Source organism: Ranitomeya imitator, chromosome 5 (genome assembly GCF_032444005.1).
Source record: "Ranitomeya imitator isolate aRanImi1 chromosome 5, aRanImi1.pri, whole genome shotgun sequence".
NCBI lineage: Eukaryota > Metazoa > Chordata > Amphibia > Anura > Dendrobatidae > Ranitomeya > Ranitomeya imitator.
In genome coordinates this window covers 707457437-707476389 of record NC_091286.1, presented here as the reverse complement: position 1 = coordinate 707476389, position 18953 = coordinate 707457437, and the positions used below count along the sequence as shown (strand labels likewise).

At 51.6% G+C, this 18953-nt stretch overlaps 1 protein-coding gene across 1 annotated transcript in view; it reads right to left on the bottom strand.

Annotated features, from left to right (window-relative positions):
* The window catches only part of LOC138638885 (tyrosine-protein kinase-like), a 69657-nt gene that overhangs the window by 8628 nt on the left and 42076 nt on the right, over positions 1-18953 (bottom strand). Inside the window, exon 8 of the mRNA XM_069728591.1 lies at positions 15029-15160. Within this exon, the coding sequence (XP_069584692.1) occupies positions 15029-15160 (132 nt within the window). The remainder of the gene's footprint in view (positions 1-15028; positions 15161-18953) is intronic.

Below are 18953 nucleotides of genomic sequence, written 5' to 3'. Positions count from 1 at the left end.
GGCTGGGGGGACGGGGGCCCTGGTCTGCCAGCCCTGATAGTGGGTAATGTTAGCAGCAGCCTGTGGCAAACACTGCCCGCTATTAAAGTGAAATGAATATTTACTCCTCTCCATGCCTATGGGGGCGTGGGGAAGAGTGAATATTCATTGTTCTCCACGTGTATGGGGGCGTGGGGAAGAGTGAATATTCATTGCTCTCCACGTCTATGGGGGCGTGGGGAAGAGTGAATATTCATTGTTCTCCACGTGTATGGGGGCGTGGGAAAGAGTGAATATTCATTGCTCTCCACGTCTATGGGGGCGTGGGGAAGAGTGAATATTCATTGCTCTCCACGTCTATGGGGGCGTGGGGAAGAGTGAATATTCATTGTTCTCCACGTGTATGGGGGCGTGGGGAAGAGTGAATATTCATTGCTCTCCACGTCTATGGGGGCGTGGGGAAGAGTGAATATTCATTGCTCTCCACGTCTATGGGGGCGTGGGAAAGAGTGAATATTCATTGCTCTCCACGTCTATGGGGGCGTGGGGAAGAGTGAATATTCATTGTTCTCCACGTCTATGGGGGCGTGGGGAAGAGTGAATATTCATTGTTCTCCACGTGTATGGGGGCGTGGGGAAGAGTGAATATTCATTGCTCTCCACGTCTATGGGGGCGTGGGGAAGAGTGAATATTCATTGTTCTCCACGTGTATGGGGGCGTGGGGAAGAGTGAATATTCATTGCTCTCCACGTCTATGGGGGCGTGGGGAAGAGTGAATATTCATTGCTCTCCACGTCTATGGGGGCGTGGGAAAGAGTGAATATTCATTGCTCTCCACATCTATGGGGGCGTGGGGAAGAGTGAATATTCATTGCTCCACATGTCTATGGGGGCGTGGGGAAGAGTGAATATTCATTGCTCTCCACGTCTATGGGGGCATAGGAAAGAGTGAATATTCATTGCTCTCCACGTCTATGGGGGCGTGGGGAAGAGTGAATATTCATTGCTCTCCATGTCTATGGGGGCGTGGGGAAGAGTGAATATTCATTGCTCTCCACGTCTATGGGGGCGTGGGAAAGAGTGAATATTCATTGTTCTCCACGTCTATGGGGGCGTGGGGATGAGTGAATATTCATTGTTCTCCACGTGTATGGGGGCGTGGGGAAGAGTGAATATTCATTGCTCTCCACGTCTATGGGGGCGTGGGGAAGAGGGAATATTCATTGCTCTCCACGTCTATGGGGGTGTGGGGAAGAGTGAATATTCATTGCTCCCCACGTCTATGGGGGCGTGGGGAAGAGTGAATATTCATTGCTCTCCACGTCTATGGGGGCGTGGGAAAGAGTGAATATTCATTGCTCTCCACATCTATGGGGGCGTGGGGAAGAGTGAATATTCATTGCTCCACATGTCTATGGGGGCGTGGGGAAGAGTGAATATTCATTGCTCTCCACGTCTATGGGGGCATAGGAAAGAGTGAATATTCATTGCTCTCCACGTCTATGGGGGCGTGGGGAAGAGTGAATATTCATTGCTCTCCATGTCTATGGGGGCGTGGGGAAGAGTGAATATTCATTGCTCTCCACGTCTATGGGGGACGTGGGGAAGAGTGAATATTCATTGCTCTCCACGTCTATGAGGGCATGGGGAAGAGTGAATATTCATTGCTCTCCACGTCTATGGGGGACGTGGGGAAGAGTGAATATTCATTGCTCTCCACGTCTATGGGGGACGTGGGGAAAGTGAATATTCATTGCTCTTTACGTCTATGGGGGCGTGGGGAAGAGTGAATATTCATTGTTCTCCACGTCTATGGGGGCATGGGAAAGAGTGAATATTCATTGCTCTCCACGTCTATGGGGGACGTGGGGAAAAGTGAATATTCATTGATCTCCACGTCTATGGGGGACGTGGGGAAGAGTGAATATTCATTGCTCTTTACGTCTATGGGGGCGTGGGGAAGAGTGAATGTTCATTGCTCTTTACATCTATGGGGGCGTGGGGAAGAGTGAATATTCATTGCTCTTTACGTCTATGGGGGCGTGGGAAAGAGTGAATATTCATTGCTCTCCACGTCTATGGGGGGCGTGGGGAAGAGTGAATATTCATTGCTCTCCACGTCTATGGGGGACGTGGGGAAGAGTGAATATTCATTGCTCTCCACGTCTAGGGGGGTGTGGGGAAGAGTGAATATTCATTGCTCTCCACGTCTATGGGGGACGTGGGGAAGAGTGAATATTCATTGCTCTTTACGTCTATGGGGGCGTGAGGAAGAGTGAATATTCATTGCTCTTTACGTCTATGGGGGGTGTGGGGAAGAGTGAATATTCATTGCTCTCCACGTCTATGGGGGACGTGGGGAAGAGTGAATATTCATTGCTCTCCACGTCTATGGGGGCGTGGGGAAGAGTGAATATTCATTGCTCTTTACGTCTATGGGGGGCGTGGGGAAGAGTGAATATTCATTGCTCTCCACGTCTATGGGGGACGTGGGGAAGAGTGAATATTCATTGCTCTCCACGTCTATGGGGGCGTGGGGAAGAGTGAATATTCATTGCTCTCTAACGTCTATGGGGGGCGTGGGAAAGAGTGAATATTCATTGCTCTCCACGTCTATGGGGGACGTGGGTAAGAGTGAATATTCATTGCTCTCCACGTCTATGGGGGACGTGGGGAGAAGTGAATATTCATTGCTCTTTACGTCTATGGGGGCGAGGGGAAGAGTGAATATTCATTGTTCTCCACGTCTATGGGGGCATGGGAAAGAGTGAATATTCATTGCTCTCCACGTCTATGGGGGACGTGGGGAAGAGTGAATATTCATTGCTCTCCACGTCTATGGGGGACGTGGGGAAGAGTGAATATTCATTGCTCTTTACGTCTATGGGGGCGTGGGGAAGAGTGAATGTTCATTGCTCTTTACATCTATGGGGGCGTGGGGAAGAGTGAATATTCATTGCTCTTTACGTCTATGGGGCGTGGGAAAGTGTGAATATTCATTGCTCTCCACGTCTATGGGGGGTGTGGGGAAGAGTGAATATTCATTGCTCTCCACGTCTATGGGGGACGTGGGGAAGAGTGAATATTCATTGCTCTCCACGTCTAGGGGGGCGTGGGGAAGAGTGAATATTCATTGCTCTCCATGTCTATGGGGGACGTGGGGAAGAGTGAATATTCATTGCTCTTTACGTCTATGGGGCGTGAGGAAGAGTCAATATTCATTGCTCTTTACGTCTATGGGGGGCGTGGGGAAGAGTGAATATTCATTGCTCTCCACGTCTATGGGGGACGTGGGGAAGAGTGAATATTCTTTGCTCTCCACGTCTAGGGGGGCGTGGGGAAGAGTGAATATTCATTGCTCTCCACGTCTATGGGGGACGAGGGGAAGAGTGAATATTCATTGCTCTCCACGTCTATGGGGGACGTGGGGAGAAGTGAATATTCATTGCTCTTTACGTCTATGGGGGCATGGGGAAGAGTGAATATTCATTGTTCTCCACGTCTATGGGGGCATGGGAAAGAGTGAATATTCATTGCTCTCCACATCTATGGGGGACGTGGGGAAAAGTGAATATTCATTGCTCTCCACGTCTATGGGGGACGTGGGGAAGAGTGAATATTCATTGCTCTTTACGTCTATGGGGGCGTGGGGAAGAGTGAATGTTCATTGCTCTTTACATCTATGGGGGCGTGGGGAAGAGTGAATATTAATTGCTCTTTACGTCTATGGGGGCGTGGGAAAGAGTGAATATTCATTGCTCTCCACGTCTATGGGGGCGTGGGGAAGAGTGAATATTCATTGCTCTCCACGTATATGGGGGACGTGGGGAAGAGTGAATATTCATTGCTCTCCACGTCTAGGGGGGCGTGGGGAAGAGTGAATATTCATTGCTCTCCACGTCTATGCGGGACGTGGGGAAGAGTGAATATTCATTGCTCTTTACGTCTATGGGGGCGTGAGGAAGAGTGAATATTCATTGCTCTTTACGTCTATGGGGGTGTGGGGAAGAGTGAATATTCATTGCTCTCCACGTCTATGGGGGCGTAGTGAAGAGTGAATATTCATTGCTCTTCACGTCTATGGGGGATGTGGGAAAGAGTTAAAGTTCATTGCTCTCCACATCTATGGGGGCGTGGGATAGAGTGAATATTCATTGCTCTCCACATCTATGAGGGCGTGGGGAAGAGTGAATATTCATTGCTCTCCACGTTTATGGGGGCATGTGGAAGAGTGAATATTCATTGCTCTCCACGTCTATGGGGGACGTGGGGAAGAGTGAATATTCATTGCTCTCCACGTCTATGGGGGACGTGGGAAAGAGTGAATATTCATTGCTCTCCACGTCTATGGGGGCGTGGGGAAGAGTGAATATTCATTGCTCTCCACATCTATGAGGGTGTGGGGAAGAGTGAATATTCATTGCTCTCCACGTTTATGGGGGCGTGTGGAAGAGTGAATATTCATTGCTCTCCACGTCTGGGGAAGAGTGAATATTCATTGCTCTCCACATCTATGGGGGCGTGGGAAAGAGTGAATATTCATTGCTCTCCACGTCTATAGGGGCGTGGGAAGAGTGAATATTCATTGCTCTCCACATCTATGAGGGCGTGGGGAAGAGTGAATATTCATTGCTCTCCACGTCTATGGGGGCGTGGGGAAGAGTGAATATTCATTGCTCTCCACATCTATGGGGGAGTGGGAAAGAGTGAATATTCATTGCTCTCCACGTCTATAGGGGCGTGGGAAGAGTGAATATTCATTGCTCTCCACATCTATGGGAGCGTGGGAAAGAGTGAATATTCATTGCTCTCCATGTCTATGAGGGCGTGGGGAAGAGTGAATATTCATTGCTCTCCACATCTATGGGGCGTGGAAAGAGTGAATATTCATTGCTCTCCATGTCTATAGGGGCGTGGGAAGAGTGTATATTCATTGCTTTTCACATCTATGGGGGCGTGGGGAAGAGTGAATATTCATTGCTCTCCACGTTTATGGGGGCGTGGGAAAGAGTGAATATTCATTGCTTTCCATGTCTATGGGGGCAGAACAATATTGTATCATACAATTATTAGGTTCTGTAGAAGGACGTAGATCTGGGGATTTATTATGATGGAATATAGGCTGAACTGGATGGACAAATGTCTTTTTTCGGCCTTACTAACTATGTTACTATGTTACTATGTCTATTGGGGCGTGGGAAAGAGTGAATATTCATTACTCTCCATGTCTATGGGGGCGTGGGAAAGAGTGAATATTCATTGCTGTCCACGTCTATGGGGGTGTGGGGAAGAGTGAATATTTGTTGCTCTTCACGTTTATGGGGGCATGGGAAAGAGTGAATATTCATTGCCTCCACGTCTATGGGGGCGTGGGGAAGAGTGAATATTCATTGCTCTCCACGTCTATGGGGGCGTGGAGAAGAGTGAATATTTATTGCTCTCCATATCTATGGGGGCGTGGGAAAGAGTGAATATTCATTGTTCTCCACGTGTATGGGGTGTGGGGAAGAGTGAATATTCATTGCTCTCCACGTCTATGGGGGCGTGGAGAAGAGTGAATATTCATTGCTCTCCATATCTATGGGGGCGTGGGAAAGAGTGAATATTCATTGCTCTCCACGTCTATGGGGGCGTGGGGAAGAGTGAATATTCATTGCTCTCCATATCTATGGGGGCGTGGGAAAGAGTGAATATTCATTGCTCTCCACGTCAATGGGGGCGTGGGAAAGAGTGAATATTCATTGCTCTCCACGTCTATGAGGGGCATGGTAAAGAGTGAATATTCATTGCTCTCCACGTCTACGGGGGCGTGGGAAAGAGTGAATATTCATTTCTCTTTAGCCGCAGCAGCCGACTCCTGCCTCCTGTCACTCACTGCTGCTCCGCTGTGACCGGGGGCCCCCATAGAAGCTGCTGGTCCTGTATGCCAGCAGGTGTCAGCGCCTGAGCTCACTGGAGAATCCTCCAGTTCTGACTGACTGTGATATATCTACACTCCAGTCACCTCCAGAGCTGCAATCACTACACTGCGGTACATCCATAAACCAGTCACCTCCAGAGCTGCACTCACTATTCTGTTGTTACACTGTGTCCCATCCTCCAGTCACCTTCAGAGCTGCACTCACTATTCTTTTGTTACATCGTGTCTTATCCTCCTGTCACCTCCAGAGCTGCGGTCACAGTTCTGCTGTTGCATCGTGTCTTATCCTCCAGTCACCTCCAGGGATGCGGTCACTATTCTGCTCTCACGTTCCGTCTTATAGTCCTCTCAGGTCTGCGTTCCGATGGCTCCCATCACTCTGCTGTATTGTGGCTGTCACCACGTCGGACATCAGTCTATGGACGGTGCGGTGTCGGTGTGTCAGCCCCGCAGGACGCAGCACTCTTTATATACCGCAGCTCGATGTTTCCCGCAGAGATGCCGACCGTATATCCTCAGGACTGTGACAGCCGCGTCCTACTGGTTCCAGGCCGCTCCTCTTATTGTGATCATCTAGTGAGAGTCACCGGTCATTGTCGTACTGGATCCCACCCAAGTGTCCGTCCCCTTGTCCTCTTATATCCTTCTCCTCCTCTTCATATACTGAGCCTTAAAAAAGTCTTCACACCCCACAAACTTTTCCACATTTCTCCCGTTACATCCACACGCTCAAATGTATTTTATTGGGAGTAACAATCATCTGTGATGTGTAAAGGAAATGATAGGAGGTGTACTAATTATTGTAAAATATAAAGCTGTGAATTGTTCTGTGCATTTGTCTTTATTCCCAATCAGGGATAAAGTTGTTGAGAAGAGGAAAGCAGGGATAGGTTATAACAAAATAGTCCAAGCTCTGAACATCTCACGGAGCATCAATCCATCATCCAAAACTGGAAGGAGACTGGCACAACTGCAAACCTCCCAAGACATGGCCGACCTCCTAGCCTGCCATCCCGACAAGGAGAGCACTGATTAGAGAGCAGCCGAGAGGCCGATGGTCACTGGAGGAGCTGCAGATCCAAAAAACAGGTGGAAGAATCTGTCCACAGGACGACTTTTAGTCGTATGCTCCACAAATCTGCCCGTTATGGAAGAGGGGCAAGAAAAAAGACATTTCTGAAAGGCGTAAGAAGTTCCATGTAGGGGACACAGCGAGCACGTGGAAGAAGGGGCTCTGGTCAGATGAGACCAAAGGAGAACTGTCTGACCTAAATGCAAAACGTATTGCGTGTCGAAAAACTGACACTGCAGATCACCCTGAAAACACCATCCAAACCGTCACACATGGAGGTGGCAGCATCCTGCTGAGGGGACAGTTTTCTTCAGCAGGGGCAGGGAAGCTTGCCAGAGGTGGTGGGAAGATGGATGGAGCTAAATACAAGGTGATCCTGGAGGACAACCTGTTAGAGACTGAAGGAGACCTGAGACTGGGGTGTAGGTTCACCTTCCAGCAGGACAACGACCCTCAACATCCTGCCCGAGCTACAATGGAGGGTTAGATCAGAGCATATTCATGTGTGTGAGCGGCGCAGTCACCGTCCAGACCCAAATCCCAGAGAATCTGTGACAAGATGTGAACATTACTGATCACAGACGTCTCCATCCAATGTCACTGAGCAAGAGAAAGGGGGCAAAGAGGAAGGGGAAAATGTCATCTCTAGGTGGGCAAAGCTGGAGAGACAGACCCCAAAAGACTGCAGAGAAAGGTGGAGAGACAGACCCCAAAAGACTGCAGAGAAAGGTGGAGAGACAGACCCCAAAAGACTGCAGAGAAAGGAGAGACAGACCCCAAAAGACTGCAGAGAAAGGTGGGAGAGACAGACCCCAAAAGACTGCAGAGAAAGGTGGAGAGACAGACCCCAAAAGACTGCAGAGAAAGGTGGAGACAGACCCCAAAAGACTGCAGAGAAAGGAGGAGAGACAGACCCCAAACGACTGCAGAGAAAGGTGGAGAGACAGACTCCAAAAGACTGCAGAGAAAGGTGGAGAGACAGACTCCAAAAGACTGCAGAGAAAGGAGGAGAGACAGACCCCAAAAGACTGCAGAGAAAGGAGGAGAGACAGACCCCAAAAGACTGCAGAGAAAGGTGGAGACAGACCCCAAAAGACTGCAGAGAAAGGTGGAGAGACAGACCCCAAAAGACTGCAGAGAAAGGTGGAGACAGACCCCAAAAGACTGCAGAGAAAGGTGGGAGAGACAGACCCCAAAAGACTGCAGAGAAAGGAGGAGAGACAGACCCCAAACGACTGCAGAGAAAGGTGGAGAGACAGACTCCAAAAGACTGCAGAGAAAGGTGGAGAGACAGACTCCAAAAGACTGCAGAGAAAGGAGGAGAGACAGACCCCAAAAGACTGCAGAGAAAGGAGGAGAGACAGACCCCAAAAGACTGCAGAGAAAGGTGGAGAGACAGACTCCAAAAGACTGCAGAGAAATGTGGAGAGACAGACCCCAAAAGACTGCATAGAAAGGAGGAGAGACAGACCCCAAAAGACTGCAGAGAAAGGTGGAGAGACAGACCCCAAAAGACTGCAGAGAAAGGTGGAGAGACAGACCTCAAAAAACTACAGAGAAAGGAGGAGAGACAGACCCCAAAAGACTGCAGAGAAAGGTGGAGAGACAGACCTCAAAAAACTACAGAGAAAGGAGGAGAGACAGACCCCAAAAGACTGCAGAGAAAGGTGGAGAGACAGACCTCAAAAAACTACAGAGAAAGGAGGAGAGGCAGACCCCAAAAGACTGCAGAGAAAGGAGGAGAGACAGACCCCAAAAGACTGCAGAGAAAGGAGGAGAGACAGACCCCAAAAGACTACAGAGAAAGGAGGAGAGACAGACCCCAAAAGACTGCAGAGAAAGGAGGAGAGACAGACCCCAAAAGACTGCAGAGAAAGGAGGAGAGACAGACCCCAAAAGACTGCAGAGAAAGGAGGAGAGACAGACCCCAAAAGACTGCAGAGAAAGGTGGAGAGACAGACCCCAAAAGACTGCAGAGAAAGGAGGAGAGACAGACCCCAAAAGACTGCAGAGAAAGGTGGAGAGACAGACCCCAAAAGACTGCAGAGAAAGGAGAGACAGACCCCAAAAGACTGCAGAGAAAGGAGAGACAGACCCCAAAAGACTGCAGAGAAAGGAGAGACAGACCCCAAAAGACTGCAGAGAAAGGTGGAGAGACAGACCCCAAAAGACTGCAGAGAAAGGAGGAGAGACAGACCCCAAAAGACTGCAGAGAAAGGAGGAGACAGACCCCAAAAGACTGCAGAGAAAGGAGGAGAGACAGACCCCAAAAGACTGCAGAGAAAGGTGGAGAGACAGACCCCAAAAGACTGCATAGAAAGGAGGAGAGACAGACCCCAAAAGACTGCAGAGAAAGGAGGAGAGACAGACCCCAAAAGACTGCAGAGAAAGGAGGAGAGACAGACCCCAAAAGACTGCATAGAAAGGAGGAGAGACAAACCCCAAAAGACTGCAGAGAAAGGTGGAGTGACAGACCCCAAAAGACTGCAGAGAAAGGAGGAGAGACAGACCCCAAAAGACTGCAGAGAAAGGTGGAGAGACAGACCCCAAAAGACTGCAGAGAAAGGTGGAGAGACAGACCCCAAAAGACTGCATAGAAAGGTGGAGAGACAGACCCCAAAAGACTGCAGAGAAAGGTGGAGTGACAGACCCCAAAAGACTGCAGAGAAAGGAGGAGAGACAGACCCCAAAAGACTGCATAGAAAGGAGGAGAGACAAACCCCAAAAGACTGCAGAGAAAGGTGGAGAGACAGACCCCAAAAGACTGCAGAGAAAGGAGGAGAGACAGACCCCAAAAGACTGCAGAGAAAGGAGAGACAGACCCCAAAAGACTGCAGAGAAAGGTGGGAGAGACAGACCCCAAAAGACTGCAGAGAAAGGAGAGACAGACCCCAAAAGACTGCAGAGAAAGGAGGAGAGACAGACCCCAAAAGACTGCAGAGAAAGGAGGAGAGACAGACCCCAAAAGACTGCAGAGAAAGGTGGAGAGACAGACCCCAAAAGACTGCAGAGAAAGGTGGGAGAGACAGACCCCAAAAGACTGCATAGAAAGGAGGAGAGACAAACCCCAAAAGACTGCAGAGAAAGGTGGAGAGACAGACCCCAAAAGACTGCAGAGAAAGGTGGTCCTACAAAGTACTGACTCGGGGGGTGAATACTAATGCACAGAAGAATTGTCAGATTTATACTTGTATAATAATTAGTACACCCCGAATCATTCCCTTCACACGTCACAGATATTTGTTACTTTGTGTCATAGAAAATCCCAATAAAATACATGTAAGTTTGTGGCTGTAACGTGGAAAAGGGGGAAAAGTTGACCGGGTGAAGTCTTCTTTACGGCTCAATCTCTGTCCCCTTTGCAGCACCCCAGAGTCCTGGTCGTTGCAGTAATGTCGAGGGGAGTGATGTTACGTCTGATTGCACTAAAGGAGTTCACCTGACCAGGTATCACAGTCACACAATACACTTCACACTCCGGCCACCAGGGGGAGCAAAAGGCACTATGTATTAGGCCACTCCTCACACTCTGGTAAAACTGGGGGTTGGATAGGAAGTTAGGACAGAACGCAGCCTGGGAGAGCTCCAGGGAGGACCTGTCAGGGGTGGGTTCCTGGCAGGTACCTAGCAGAAAGGACAGATCGTTTCGGAGCCGCGCCTGCACTACCTTGCGGCGGCATCCTAAGGAAGGACACGAAGCGAAGGATATTGTGGAGAAGTGAGAAATGAAATCGCAGCACAAGGAGACAAACCAGTAGGAGTCGTGCCCCGAGATCGGCAACATCCTACTGAGGCACGTAGCCGGTGGCCGGAACGCCGAGGAAGTAACAGACTTCAAGCATTACTTCAAACAGCGGCAGGACAGTTAATTATAGGTTGGCTGTCTACCTTACATCACCTAAGCAGACATAGGGGGCAAACGTGGAGAGGGGCGTCTCTAGGGTCCCAAAATAGCTCTGAGCCTACCCGTCATACGGGTGCGTCCTATCCACACAATAACTTGGGGGACGGAGAGAAAGAGAAAGAACAGATACGAAAGTTGTGAGGACTATCCCGAATGCTCAGCAGGGAAGAACTACAACACACAGGCGCTAGAGGTAGGCACTAATTTCCACCTGCAAAGGGAACTCTGGATGTACAGCACCATGGAATCAATGGTGCTATATAAATAAATAATAATAATAATAATAATAATGTGCCATCAGACCGGCCGGTCTCAGACAGCCCTGTTAGCAGTGCTCTGGATTGTGGATCCTGAAGTCACCAGTAAAAAGGTAAAGAGACTGCAACCCTGTGTCCTCGTTATTAACTGCGCCTCACATCATCGCCACCTACACTACTGGGAAGCCCTGGGGATCTACTTCACCTGTGGGAAGGTATACCATCTAGCTGCCATCACATCACCCCAGTGGACCCCTAAGCAACATCGGTCACCCTGACCGAATACCACAGGTGGCGTCACGAACCCTTGACAAACATTCCATCACCCCTTTTATTGGACGCCCTTAGCAGGGTCACGGACCGGGTCCAGCCACCGTGACAACCCCAGCACCAAGACAGAGAGGACCGGTACCGAGTACCTCGCGGCCCTGCGTCTGGGGGTGCTCCACCTTCATATATTTGTTTCTTCAATTTTGTTATCACTCTCTGAGTTTCTTATCTTATGTCCGTGTAAGGAGGAGGAGCGGGCTGCGCGTACCTGTATTGAGCCGGGTCCGGAACTGTCGAGGCTGCGTCCCATGTTGCCCGGGGAAGGAATAGGGGTCCGGACAGGCCCTACGACCCATGAAGAGGGAGTGTGTTTAAACTAGAAACAGCCGAAAGCGCACGAAGCAGTGGTCAGTTTCAGGGAGAGTGCAAGAAGGTGAGCAGCGCGTTATGCACCCCGAGCATTTGCGCCTTGGTGTACTGAGGCCGATAACCTCTGGACTCTCGAGCAGGACGGTGAGAGTGGAGAGTGCCATGCGCCCGGCAAAAAGCAAGGCCGCGCTCGTGCAGGGAAACGTGGGATGGCTGCGGGACATTGGTCCCCTCTACCGGCCGGAGCGCAGCAGCCGACACCTGACACCGGGATTTCTGCAGCTCTCTTTGCTTCAGCTGCACAGGCTCATGGAGTAGGGGCTCAGCGGGGAAAACCGGTGACCGCCCGCTGCTGCCAGAAGTTGGACCGTTATTTGTGGGACCCCATCTGCGGACACTACTCCGGCCATTGTCAGGACTTCAACCCCCAGTGGATCATCTGCGGCTGAGGAACCTAAGGACATGATAAGTTTGATAATGTCATGGTTTGGACAGGGTTAATGCCCTGCCCTCTCAGGGTTAATTGTTGTGGCCTCCTTTTGGATCTGGGAGAGATATTTATACCCATGCTGGACTAGGATTCTCTGTCAGTTATACTTTTGTCTGTGTGCCTGACCCCCTGGTGTGCGTGTGAACACTGTGCTATTTGTTTGATCCTCTCAGCTTCTCTGCTTTGTGTTTCTATTCATTCGCTTACTCGGCTTCCTGACCTCCGGCTTCCACCAAACTATCCTTCTGTCTCACCCTCCAGTACCTTGCTTATCTCCGGTTATCGACCTCAGCACGTTTGACTATTCTCCGGCGCCATTCGCCTCCTTTGCACACCGACATCTGGCTCCGCCCCTGGCCACTCCCCCTCTGTCACATGGTTCAGGTCCTTCTCGCTACCCGGTGAGTTCTCCGCCGTTCTACTCTGGGCTCCCTTACTGCAGCAGTGGCTAGCCTCCCCAGGCTCGGACTGGTCCACAGGGTAATCCCCCGGTGGGCCCCTATGCTGATCTGAGCCTCCAATCCCTCTGTATGGGCAATACTTGGCATAATTCACTCTGTACAGAAAAAAGCAGCATCTCTTCATTCATTACCCAAACTATGCAGTGTATTATTATATAGAGATAGAGGTAAATTTGTGAATGGGGGTAGTGTAATATTGGTATGCAGGTGAAAAGTGGGCCCCCCTTAAAGTCCATGTTAGGCCCCTTTCACACATCAGGTTTTTGCCATCAGTCACAATCCGGTGAATTTTGAAAAAAAAAATGGATCCTGCAAAAGTTTCCGCCGGATCCGTTTTTTTCCTCATAGACTTGCATCAGTGCGGGATTGCGACGGATGGCCTCATGTTTCAGCCGTTTTTCGCTGGATCCGTCGAAAATTGTTTTTCTGGCGGCTGGAGAAAGTGGACATAGTAACGTTTTTTGTGTTCGTCGAAAACACGGACAGCGACAGATCCATCGCCATCCGTCGTTTGCTAGAATGGAAGCCTATGGTGCCGGATCCATCAAATGGTGGAATCCGGAAATGGATTCCTTTTTTTTAACTCAGCATGATCCAATTTTTTTAGGATCCAATTAGCTGGATCAGTTTTTCACAATCTGTGACGGATCCGTTTTTTTCAACATTCGACAGATTGTGCCTGATGTGTGGAAGCGGCCTTACTGGTGGGCCCTCGGCACCCCGTCCGACACTGACCCTCCCGGCAGTAGTTACACCCGGACCCTTGACAGATAATTGGACCATTGTTACTTAGCAATTTCTCTTTTCAACTTAACTGTTTATCTCCCTGCGAGGAGTTCCCCCATTGTGTCAATTATACTGTTAACCCTTGCTCTGCCTCCCTTGGGTCACTGCATCCCGCACCTGTTTACACCCGTCCCCTCCGCTTGGTATTATATATCAGGTTTCACCCTCTGTCCTCCTCCATCCTACTGCGTCCTACTTCATTCCTCATGCTTCTTACTCCATCCTCCTCCATCCTTCTTCCTCTTTCCTAATACGTCCTACTTTGTGTTAATCTGTCCTCCTCCATCCAACTTTCTCTGACCTACTTCGTGTTACTCCGTCCTCCTCCGTGCCATTTTGTCCTACTTCAGCCTCCTCCTTCTTACTTTGTCCTCCTCCGTTCTGCTATGTCCTCCTCAGTCCTCTTCCATCCCTCTCCATCTCCTCCCTTCCTCCATCCTCAGTCCCCCTCAGTCCCCTGTGTACTCCTCTGTCCAATTCCGTCCTCCTCCATCCTCAGTCCCCCTCCATCCTCCTCCGTCCTAGTCCTTCTTACTCTGTCCTCCTCTATCCTACTCCATCCACTCTCTGTTCTCCTCCCTCCTTCTTCCTCCTCCGTCCTCAGTCCCCATGCGTCGTCCTCCATCCTCACTCCATCCTATTCTGTCCTCCTCAGTCCTCCATCCCTCTCTGTCCTCCTCCTTTCCTCCGTCCTCAGTCCCCTTGTGTATCCCTCATCCTTCTTCCTCCTCCATCCTCAGTGCCCCTTCATCCGCTTCCGTCCTCCTCTTTCTTACTCCGTCCTCCTCTGTCTTCCTCTGTCCTCCTCAGTCCTGCTCCATCACTGTCTGCTCTCCTCCCATCCTCCTCCGTTCTCAGCCCCCCTCAGTCCCCCTGCGTACTGCTCTGTCCTCCTCCGTCCTCAGAACCCCTCCATCCCCTGCGTACTCCTCCATCCAACTCCATCCTCCTCCGTCCTCTCTCCCCCTTAGTCCCCCTGCTTCCTCCTCCTTCTTACAACATCCTCCTTGGTCCTGCTCTGTCCTCCTCCTTCCCTCTCCATCCTCAGTCCCCCTCCACCCTCCTGAATCCCTCTGCGACCTCCTCCATCCTCCTACCTTCCTCAGTTCCCCTCCATCCTCCTTCCTACTCCATCCTCCTGGTCCTCCTTGGTCTTTCTCTGTCCTCCTCCTTCCTACTCCGTCCTCCTCTTTCCTCCTCCAACCTCAGTCCCCCTTTGTCCTCCTCCGTTCTCAGTCCCCCTCCGTCTTCCTCAGTCCCCCTCCATACTCAATCCCCTTGCATCCTCCTCCATCCCCGTCAGTCCCCCTCCATCCTCCTCAGTCCCCCTCTGTCCTCCTCAGTCCCCCTCCGTCCTCAGTCCCGTGTCCTCCTCCATTCTCAGTCCCCCTCAGTCCTCAGTCCCTCTCCATCCCTCTCAGTCCCCCTCCGTCCTCAGTCACCTACCGTCCCCCTCAGTCTTCAGTCCCCCTCTGTCCTCCCCTTGATTTAACCATTGTCCGTCCTCACGGGCCCCCACCTGGGAATGGTGGCCTTCCGTAGGTGATGATTTCTACCAGCAGGACTCCATACGACCAGATGTCGGACTTGCTGGTGTATTTCTGCACATGGAAAACCTCTGGTGCCGTCCACTTGATGGGAATCTGAGCGTCTGGGGAAAAGCAGGAATATAAGGGTTAAACGTCTCGGGTATGTGGTGTGATGTCCAGACGGGTGCGCCACCCCCACATTATAGTGTCAGCAGATCTGGACAACCCTCATCATCCCCCAGCCTAACTGTCTTGTTCATCATATTGGGGGTCACTAATAAATTCTGTGGTAATTACAGTCATGTGATAAAGTAAGTACACCTCACAGACAATACATTGATGGTCTTCACTGTTGGCCATCCCTCCACCTCTAGATTATTCTTCCATTATTCTTATGATGGCGGAGCTGCTCCAAACCATACCTGGTCCATGTGATCCCTGGATGAGACCACGTACATGTGACACTCTGCGCCCCACCTATATGGATCTAAAAAGTCTTCACACCCCTGGTAAAATGCCAGGTCTTTTTCATGTAGTAAAATTCTACACGAACATTAATTTCAGATATTTTCCTCCTCGAATGTCATCGTGATCGGTACAATGCAAATAAAAGGCAAACTGGAATAATTTCTGGTGGAAAACAAAAATAATGTAGTTGCATAAATCTGCACGCCCGTAGACTAATACTTTGCTGCAGTCCCCTGTGAGTTTCTTGCAGCAGTCAGCGCTTCTGGGTCGGGGTCTATCTCTCGGCATCTCCTGTGTACAGCGCCCTCTTCAGGACACCACAGATAGCGGGGACATCTCCTGTGTACAGCGTCCTCTTCAGGTCACCACAGATTGCGGGGACATCTCCTGTGTACAGCGTCCTCTCCAGGTCACCACAGATTGCGGGGGCATCTCCTGTGTACAGCGTCCTCTTCAGGTCACCACAGATTGCGGGGACATCTCCTGTGTACAGCGCCCTCTTCAGGTCACCACAGATTGCGGGGACATCTCCTGTATACAGCGCTCTCTTCAGGTCACCACAGATTGCGGGGCATCTCCTGTGTACAGCGCCCTCTTCAGGTCACCACAGATTGCGGGGCATCTCCTGTGTACAGCGCCCTCTTCAGGTCACCACAGAGTGCGGGGACATCTCCTGTGTACAGCGCCCTCTTCAGGTCACCACAGATTGCGGGGACATCTCCTGTGTACAGCGTCCTCTTCAGGTCACCACAGATTGCGGGGACATCTCCTGTGTACAGCGCCCTCTTCAGGTCACCACAGATTGCGGGGGCATCTCCTGTGTACAGCGTCCTCTTCAGGTCACCACAGATTGCGGGGACATCTCCTGTGTACAGCGCCCTCTTCAGGTCACCACAGATTGCGGGGCATCTCCTGTGTACAGCGTCCTCTTCAGGACACCACAGATTGCGGGGACATCTGTGTACAGCGTCCTCTTCAGGTCACCACAGATTGCGGGACATCTCCTGTGTACAGCGCCCTCTTCAGGTCACCACAGATTGCGGGGGCATCTCCTGTGTACAGCGCCCTCTTCAGGTCACCACAGATTGCGGGGACATCTCCTGTGTACAGCGTCCTCTTCAGGTCACCACAGATTGCGGGGACATCTCCTGTGTACAACGCCCTCTTCAGGTCACCACAGATTGCGGGGACATCTCCTGTGTACAGCGTCCTCTTCAGGTCACCACAGATTGCGGGGACATCTCCTGTGTACAGCGCCCTCTTCAGGACACCACAGATTGCGGGGACATCTCCTGTGTACAGCGTCCTCTTCAGGTCACCACAGATTGCGGGGACATCTCCTGTGTACAGCGCCCTCTTCAGGTCACCACAGATTGCGGGGGCATCTCCTGTGTACAGCGCCCTCTTCAGGTCACCACAGATTGCGGGGACATCTCCTGTGTACAGCGTCCTCTTCAGGTCACCACAGATTGCGGGGACATCTCCTGTGTACAGCGCCCTCTTCAGGTCACCACAGATTGCGGGGGCATCTCCTGTGTACAGCGCCCTCTTCAGGTCACCACAGATTGCGGGGACATCTCCTCTGTACAGCGCCCTCTTCAGGTCACCACAGATTGCGGGGACATCTCCTCTGTACAGCGCCCTCTTCAGGTCACCACAGATTGCGGGGACATCTCCTGTGTACAGCGCCCTCTTCAGGTCACCACAGATTGCGGGGACATCTCCTGTGTACAGCGCCCTCTTCAGGTCACCACAGATTGCGGGTGCATCTCCTGTGTACAGTGTCCTCTTCAGGTCACCACAGATTGCGGGGACATCTCCTGTGTACAGCGTCCTCTTCAGGTCACCACAGATTGCGGGGCCTCTCCTGTGTACAGCGTCCTCTTCAGGTCACCACAGTTTGCGGGGGCATCTCCTGTGTACAGCGTCCTCTTCAGGTCACCACAGATTGCGGGGACATCTCCTGTGTACAGCGCCCTCTTCAGGTCACCACAGATTGCGGGGGCATCTCCTGTGTACAGCGTCCTCTTCAGGTCACCACAGATTGCGGGGACATCTCCTGTGTACAGCGCCCTCTTCAGGTCACCACAGATTGCGGGGACATCTCCTGTGTACAGCGCCCTCTTCAGGTCACCACAGATTGCGGGGACATCTCCTGTGTACAGCGTCCTCTTCAGGTCACCACAGATTGCGGGGGCATCTCCTGTGTACAGCGCCCTCTTCAGATCACCACAGATTGCAGGGACATCTCCTGTGTACAGCGTCCTCTTCAGGTCACCACAGATTGCGGGGACATCTCCTGTGTACAGCGTCCTCTTCAGGTCACCACAGATTGCGGGGACATCTCCTGTGTACAGCGTCCTCTTCAGGTCACCACAGATTGCGGGGACATCTCCTGTGTACAGCGCCCTCTTCAGGTCACCACAGATTGCGGGGACATCTCCTGTGTACAGCGTCCTCTTCAGGTCACTACAGATTGTGGGGGCATCTCCTGTGTACAGCGCCCTCTTCAGATCACCACAGATTGCGGGGACATCTCCTGTGTACAGCGTCCTCTTCAGGTCACTACAGATTGCGGGGACATCTCCTGTGTACAGCGTCCTCTTCAGGTCACTACAGATTGTGGGGGCATCTCCTGTGTACAGCGCCCTCTTCAGGTCACCACAGATTGTGGGGGCATCTCCTGTGTACAGCGCCCTCCTCAGATCACCACAGATAGCGGGGACATCTCCTGTGTACAGCGCCCTCTTCAGGTCACCAGAGATTGCGGGGACATCTCCTGTGTACAGCGCCCTCTTCAGGTCACTACAGATTGCGGGGGCATCTCCTGTGTACAGCGCCCTCTTCAGATCACCACAGATTGCGGGGACATCTCCTGTGTACAGCGTCCTCTTCAGGTCACTACAGATTGCGGGGACATCTCCTGTGTACAGCGTCCTCTTCAGGTCACTACAGATTGTGGGGGCATCTCCTGTGTACAGCGCCCTCCTCAGATCACCACAGATTGCGGGGACATCTCCTGTGTACAGCGTCCTCTTCAGGTCACCACAGATAGCGGGGACATCTCCTGTGTACAGCGCCCTCTTCAGGTCACCAGAGATTGCGGGGACATCTCCTGTGTACAGCGCCCTCTTCAGGTCACTACAGATTGCGGGGGCATCTCCTGTGTACAGCGCCCTCTTCAGGTCACCACAGATTGCGGGGACATCTCCTGTGTACAGCGCCCTCTTCAGGTCACCACAGATTGCGGGGACATCTCCTGTGTACAGCGTCCTCTTCAGGTCACCACAGATTGCGGGGACATCTCCTGTGTACAGCGTCCTCTTCAGGTCACCACAGATTGCGGGGACATCTCCTGTGAACAGCGTCCTCTTCAGGTCACCACAGATTGCGGGGACATCTCCTGTGTACAGCGCCCTCTTCAGGTCACCACAAATTGCGGGGACA